Source organism: Siniperca chuatsi, linkage group LG15 (assembly GCF_020085105.1).
Source record: "Siniperca chuatsi isolate FFG_IHB_CAS linkage group LG15, ASM2008510v1, whole genome shotgun sequence".
NCBI classification, from domain to species: domain Eukaryota; kingdom Metazoa; phylum Chordata; class Actinopteri; order Centrarchiformes; family Sinipercidae; genus Siniperca; species Siniperca chuatsi.
In genome coordinates this window covers 16,294,868-16,302,588 of record NC_058056.1, presented here as the reverse complement: position 1 = coordinate 16,302,588, position 7,721 = coordinate 16,294,868, and the positions used below count along the sequence as shown (strand labels likewise).

At 40.8% G+C, this 7,721-nt stretch overlaps 2 protein-coding genes across 2 annotated transcripts; both read left to right on the top strand.

Moving 5' to 3' along the window:
• The first annotated feature begins 381 nt into the window (after window positions 1-381).
• On the top strand, window positions 382-3,975 carry LOC122861537 (cannabinoid receptor type 1B). Its single transcript, XM_044166087.1, has 2 exons — window positions 382-681; window positions 1,465-3,975. Exon 2 carries the CDS (start codon window positions 1,541-1,543, stop codon window positions 2,969-2,971), a length of 1,431 nt encoding a protein of 476 aa, XP_044022022.1. The 5' UTR covers window positions 382-681; window positions 1,465-1,540; the 3' UTR covers window positions 2,972-3,975.
• Window positions 3,976-4,601: 626 nt separating this feature from the next.
• On the top strand, window positions 4,602-6,925 carry LOC122861538 (akirin-2-like). The gene is made up of 6 exons (XM_044166088.1): window positions 4,602-4,778; window positions 5,121-5,300; window positions 5,520-5,663; window positions 5,776-5,925; window positions 6,640-6,711; window positions 6,846-6,925. The coding sequence occupies exons 2-6, from the start codon at window positions 5,123-5,125 to the stop codon at window positions 6,854-6,856; spliced, it is 555 nt and encodes a 184-aa protein (XP_044022023.1). The 5' UTR covers window positions 4,602-4,778; window positions 5,121-5,122; the 3' UTR covers window positions 6,857-6,925.
• The last annotated feature ends 796 nt before the right edge of the window (window positions 6,926-7,721 follow it).

The window sequence follows — 7,721 nt, the reverse complement described above, 5'->3', positions numbered from 1 at the left end:
GGGGGCTACAAATGCATGTCATTGTGCAATCCTGTATTGTATAATGAAGATGAAGCTAAACCTTTAAATAATCCCTTATTTGGTGTATTTATGATAATTGCCCAGTTTGTGGCAAATGTAAGGGTTACCACTTCAACACTTTTCTACATATTGGGATTTAATCAGGACAGAAGACAGCCAAATATTGTAATTGATATTACAATTATAATAATTATTATTATTGGGACACTGAACAATGAGGAAGTATAGCCAGTCTCAGCTAAAAACACGAGTTAAGGCTGCCTGCAGCAGCTGTTTAGTTCCATCCGAAATAGGTGTGGATGATGTTCAGGGATGCACTTCCTACTGCGCTCGAACACCTCAGACCACGTGACCAGCAGGCGCACAAAAAGGAGCCGCCCGCTCCCGCAAACACACGCTCCCCGCCGGCTGCCTGGCTGGCTTTACTGTGTTTGGCACTGACAGTATCTGGGGAGTCAACACGCGACCATTCCCACGGCAAATCATCAAAACAACAACAACTGTCATTTTTACACTGGCTTCCAGTTGTTTTTGGAGTTGCTGTAACTGTTGGTGAAGAGAGTGAAGAGTGCAACAACAACAGACTGGTTTACTCCCAGTTTAGTTGAAATATTTTTGCGGCATGGATCGGGGCAAGATGTTTGTGCTGAGAAAATCAAGGTACGTTTTTAAAAAAAAATTTTTTATATTTTTTAGCTTTTATTATTTTATTAAATAATTTTTCTTCGTGATAGTTTTTCATTTGTGTGTTCTTTTAATTCCTTTAGTCGTGATTAATTTATTCTTATGGGCATTATTGTCCAATATATTAGCATAGCTTTGATCCGAACTGTTTTTAGGCACACCATTAAGGATTTGTAGGCTCTCAAACTAAAACGTATTTGATTCGCAGCGGGTCATGTCATGTTTAATTGTTTGCCAACACTGTTTCTCCTCTTTGGAAACGTCTTATTCCAAACCCTCCATGTAAACTTAACCGTTAATAATTAATAGAATAATTACTGGCATCAAAATGTAAATGGATATTGGACAGCCATGTGCATTCTTTATCTTGTTTCTCCCTTGATGCCTAATTAATCCAATGATTATTGAGAAAAAAAGGCTTAATGCTTAATGACCTCCTTTAATTAATAAGAAAGCCTGGCTGTCCTACATACTTAATGCAATGATTTCCCATGAGGCTGCACAGGTTTGTCATCAACTGTTCAGTTTCCCACTATTGTCTGGGATGCATCTGCTCTGGAGTCAGCTGGCTGATACACAGATTCCCCCAATATCTCCCAGCAACAAAATCATTTTCCATCATATTAATCATTAATAAACATTGATGCTGCTTTATGTATTCAGATATTTGAAGGATTAAATGTAACAAGATGTATTTAGTGATTTATGAATAAATTATTGCATTCTTGGAAAGAAATCTCCTTTTTTTTTTCTTCATAGATGTCCTTTTACATGGGTCTAATGCTGTTACACCACACACCTCTCCACTGAGCATCTCTACAGCCACAAACCAGCCATGAAGTTAGCTTTGCACAGGATAGCAGGCACCACAATGAACACGTTAACGACAGGTGTCCAGTATCTCGGCTCCAACGACGCCAGCTACGATGACCCCTCTGTTGACTTGACTCTAATCAAGAACAGATTCCACTTTGAGAAGCCTCACTCTGCCTCGGTTAGTAACTCCTTGCCCGGTCTCGTCCCTGGAAATAAGGAGGTCATTCACAGCGGCCTCTCTCCTATTTTCCCCACCAACGTATCAGACTTTCTGCTGAGTAATGGCACCTCTGTGGAGACTGGAGGGGCGACCCAGTGTGGGGACAACTTTGTGGACAACATGGAGTGTTTTATGATCCTCACTCCTGGTCAGCAGCTCGCTGTCGCCATCTTGGCACTCACCCTGGGTACATTTACGGTGCTGGAGAACCTCATGGTGCTGTGTGTGATCCTACACTCCCAGACGCTTCGATCTCGGCCTTCCTACCACTTCATAGGCAGCCTGGCTGTGGCTGATCTGATAGGCAGCATAATTTTTGTCTACAGCTTCCTGGATTTCCATGTCCTCCACAGGAAGGACAGCCCCAATATTTTCCTCTTCAAGCTGGCCGGGGTCATCGCGTCCTTCACCGCCTCTGTTGGCAGTCTGTTTCTCACTGCGATCGACCGCTACATCTCCATCCACAGGCCCATGGCATACAAACGCATCGTCACAAAGACTAAAGCAGTCATTGCCTTCAGTGTGATGTGGACCATCTCTATTGTCTTCTCACTGCTGCCGCTGCTGGGGTGGAACTGCAAGCGTCTCAACTCTGTCTGCTCGGACATTTTCCCTCTAATCGACCAGAAGTACCTGATGTTCTGGATCGGGATGACAAGCATCTTGGTCCTGTTTATCATCTACGCCTACATGTTCATCCTCTGGAAGTCCCACCACCATGCTGTCCGCATGCTGAGCCGCAGCTCCCAAAGGAGTGTGATTGTCTACACTGCAGAGGGGGCTAAAGTGCAGACAGTGAGGCCCGAGCAGGCCCGGATGGACCTCCGTCTGGCTAAAACCCTGGTTTTGATCCTGGTGGCCCTCATCATCTGCTGGGGCCCACTTCTAGCCATCATGGTTTACGACCTCTTTGGGAAGGTGAACGACTTCATCAAGACCGTGTTTGCCTTTTGCAGCATGCTCTGCCTGCTCAACTCCACCGTGAACCCTGTGATCTACGCCATGAGGAGCAAGGACCTGCGCAGGGCCTTCCTCAACCTCTGCCATATGTGCCGGGGAGCGACGCAGCCTCTGGACAACAGCGCAGAGAGTGACTGGAACAGCAGGAGTGTGAGAGGCACAGCGGGCGGGGCGGGGAAAGATGGAGCCGGCTGTGGAAAGACTCAAGTAAAAGTAGCCCAGGTTACCGTTTCTGGAGTGACGGACACTTCTACTGCAGAGCCGGTCTAAGAGACAAGCTGCCCTGCTCTGGTACAACTGAAGTAAAGATATTGTAGAATGACCGCGACTCTCCTAGCGCACTGCTCTGTTACTGTGAAATGTGCCAAAACATGACTTAGATACAGAACTGTAAAACAAGTTTTTGTTGCGTTAAAGCTGAAATCTGTAATATTTATACATTATTATACCCAGCCATATAGTGGAGTGTGATGAGACTCTAAAAACTGTGCATTTCTTTAGGAGAACATGCTCTCTTTACTCTGTTATTGAGAAATGGTATGTTAGGTTGAAAGTGTGATTGACTATGTAAATAATATATTCGCATTTACAAGAACCAGTTGGCTCAAGGGCATTTTTTTCCCCACAACAACCGTTAGAAACACTATGCTGTGTCATCTTTGCTGAAGTTTCAATGTGCATAAAGTTACAGATTTCAGCTTTAAGGTAGAAAAATATGACATTCCCTTTTGTTCTTTCTTTTTTACATCATGGCAATATTGTGGCAGTAATGCAAGGTGAAACTGTGTCTACCTTCATGCAAAATGTCAGTTTTGAATAACAGCATACTGCTTGTGAGTACAATTAGCATCACATTAGTCATTCGAAATCAGCTATGATTTTGTAAGATCATAATATTGTGAAATTTGGCATTTTAATGTTATTTTACTTTATTGCAATTTTTTTTTAACATGTACTTTGCAAAGCAAAATGGTGAGTCATACTTTGAAATATGAACGGCTTTTTGATCAAATCAAAACTTTAGTCTGTAGTGATTTGGGAATGTTACATAGCTGCTTATTACACATGTGCTTATGAAACAGTTTTGTGAGAAGCTACACTTCCGTATTTCTGTGAAGCATCCATTGTGTCCCATAAGTGTGTGTAAGCAAGGACATGGGTTCAATAAATATATGAAATTTGTTATAATTTTGTCAACATACCAGGTATCTTTTTTTCAATAAAATGAAATCTCAGCAAACCATCACATCAGCACCTGCTGCTAATTTACAAGACATGAGATGTGTATTTTTTTTTTTCAAGGTTAAAAAACGTGTGAGTGTGTGACTGTATGTGTTTATAGCTGTGGGCCTAAGATTTTTGGCATGTGAAGCCCTAAGCAATGTCTACTTCTGACCCCTCGTCACATGCTATGGTCTTAATGTGGTTGAAAACTGCACAGTTCAACCAGACAAATTCATTTTTAATTTTTTTAACTTGCAAACTTTAAGGCCTTATGAGATGAAAATATTTTACACAAGAAAAAGGCACAATTTGAGAAAAAAAGCTATTAAGAAACATAGAATGTATTTCTCACTGCTTTAATCATCTTGTGACCCCTAGACTTTTTGCACATAAAGTGAAGTCAACTGTTAAGGCCTGTATTTTTTGTGTAACACTGCCCTCCTGTGGCTATAAAAGACTTCTGTGGTCTATTATTTCTCATGGACTGATCATACTGATGAATGGAGTTGTAGTTCATCGAATAGTACAATGAGGCTATAATGTAACCAAGATAAATCTAAGAAAAATTGACATGATTTTCGGATGATGTAGTTTAATTTCTCATTCTTTACTGTGTTTCACTACATATCCCAGAATGCATTACAGCGTATTTCACATGTGACGTCACGAGCCGGAGAAGCCGACAGCCTCATATCAAAAACAAGCAGCTAAGTTCCGTTAGCTAGCTCCCCTGTTAAACGGCAGACAGTTGGCCCGCAGCCGGCGGATCGTCACTTCAACTTTTGGGAAGCAACTTTTAGAAACAACACGAGTTGTTTAACTTAGTCGGGCAGACCAACTTCCCCCCCAAAAGGTAAGAAATAGGGTTTTTTTTCAAATGTACACCAGAGCGCACTGTTCTACCAGTGGTAGCCAAAGCTAACGTTAGCTTTGTTTTCTTTTTGATTATTAGCTAGCAAGCACAGCTAATGTTAGCTTGCTAGCAAATATTTAAAGCCTCGGCTGCGCAGTATGTCTAGCATGTAATTCTCAGCGAAGGAAACTGATTTTAGCAGAATAATTCACACTGTAATTAGCAAGCCGTGTTACAGAATACCCATGGTTAGCAGTTATCTGAAATAACTGATGTTACTGCTTCATTATTGTCTTGTTTCGGTATTTTGTACCCCCCGCTCCTCCCTTTAACAAACTGAAGTCATGGCGTGTGGAGCCACCCTGAAGAGGACCATGGATTTCGATCCGCTGATGAGTCCTACGTCCCCTAAAAGACGAAGATGCATCCCCGTGTCCCCTTCGTCCTCATCCTCATCCCCTAGGAAGTATCTTAGCATGGAGCCCTCGCCATTTGGGGAATCGTCGTCAACACTTAGTGCAGGTAATGTTACTAATGTTGGCCAAGTTGGCCTGCTTGGTGACCAGCCGGGGGCTTGAAGGCATTAGCAACATGTTGAACAAGACTATGACAAACCAGGAAACAAATATGCTTATCAGTGATAGAGTTTAGATGTGTACTCCCTACCATGACAACTGTATTTGTCTACACTAATAGCCCTCCTTCTGTCTTCTTTGTTTTTGCTTTCTTTTGTCCCACTAGAACAAATCCTCAACAGCATCAAGCAGGAGTACAAACGCATTCAAAAGAGGAAGCATCTAGATGGAGGCTACCAACAGTCAGAGTGCTGCTATTCTCCAGAGTCCCCATCCCTGTCGTCTACTATGAATGTTTCCAGCATGCCAGGTTGGTTGGGTAACACACTGCCTACAGGAGAGACTGCTCCAGAATCACTGTGAGGTGTAGTCAGAAATACCACATATGGCATGATTCTTAAGTTGTTGTTTGATTTGTACAGGAACGTCCTCTGGAGGCGTTTCTCCTACTAGAAAAGAACAGCCATTATTCACCCTCAGACAAGTTGGCATGATCTGTGAACGCCTGCTGAAAGAAAGGGAAGACAAGGTGCGGGAGGAATATGAGGAGACCATGACTTCAAAACTGGCAGGTTGGTTCACATTGAGCAAGTATATTTATGACTCAGAACCCACACAAATCAAGCAACAGTCTAAAATCTTCAGATATATAAGTTACATTGATATAATACAGAGGAAAAACAGCAAATCTTCACATTTGAAAAGCTGGAACCAGAAAGTGTTTGGCATTTTTGCTGATAGTTGATTCAATTGTCAGTTGATTAATCGACTTTATTTTTTCAGCACTAAAATCGTTATGTTTTATTTTGATTGTCAAAAATGATCAATATACTAAATTCATAATTTAATCTGAAAAATGTGAAACTATGACAGTTGCCTAAGATATGAGAGCCCAAAGTAATGTCTTATGTTGGTATTTTTCTTGTTAAATGAATTTAATAATTATCAGAATTGTAATGCATTTTGTCTATCAACCAACTGATTGAGCAATTTTTTTCATGTGCATTCGTGTCATTCTGTGCGGTAGTGAATTAATTCAGTATGAGAACTTGTTGCACTGAGCCGTGCTGGATTTTACTTCACAAAGCCAGATTTAAATATGGGAATGGACTACAGTAAATATTAGTACTATTTGTGATAAGTGTGTGATTTGTACCATGGTTAAAAGACAAGTCTCTGGCAAAATGACAAGATAGAAGACTAATTCCAATAATGCACGTTGTCTCTTAAGGCTTAACATTTAGTTCAATGACATTAACTGTGATTTCCTGTCCTGTAAATTTCAGAACAATATGACACCTTTGTGAAGTTCACACATGATCAGTTAATGCGACGATTCGGGGAGCAACCTGCAAGCTGTGAGTCATTTCAATTCATCTTAAATTATTTTCACATTGCTGTTTCACATACTGTGTGTGAGCAAGTCTTGGATCTTGGTTTGAGCGCCGCCTTTGAAGTTTAAAGTATTTTATTTCATCTCCCTCTTCTCCAGATGTTTCCTGAGTGTGGCACAGAAATCTTTGCAAGACGGCCTTCTCTTGCTGCAAGCTATCATGCGATATCTCAAGAAAGGAAAAAAAAAAAAAGCTCATCATTGTAAGAGATTCAGTTTAGCTAGTTTTAATGAAACTTTTCTTACTGTGCCATATTTCTGTCTTTGGGCAAAGGTTTATATGAAGCTGTTGTCAGTTGTTACCACTCTGTTGTAAGCAACAAGGTGCTTCCTAATGTAAATTAATGGACCCTATCTCTACCAGTGGCCTATGTTCCTCCCGCTGTACGTGTATCTACAGTTATCTCACTTTTGTAATGATTCCCAGCATTCCAGGCTTTGTCACTTGTTTTGTTTGTTACATGTAAATATGATAAAGCAGCGCAGAGTTTTACTTAAGGTTTGCTGGTCAATCTGAGAGGTAGTGGATGAAACACAGCTGAACAGAGAATGTGTTTGCAGTTAGTCTGCTGTTTATTGCTTTTTAAATTGAGCATAAAGTGGGCTAATTAGACTTTTTTTTTTGTTCTCCCTACCAGTGTTTTATTTATTTAGACTTTTGTTTTGCTGGTTATCACTTTCAAACCAGTGTACTTATTGGACAAAACAATAAAAATCTTTTAAGAGACTTTTAAGTGTTTTGCTGAACTGATACCCTTGACTATTTTAAACATAGTGGCTTAAGTGAAGTCAATTATACCAAGAAATACCTGATCCTCAGAGTTGTTGAGATCACATGCATAACCCCTGAAGATGGTACTTGAATGATTGATTGTCCAAAACCTGATGTCAGCTTTGACTCCTGCAAAGCTTGTCCACCCCTGTAATCTTTATTCATTGCATTTTATGAAAAAACAAACAAATCCTGACTGTATT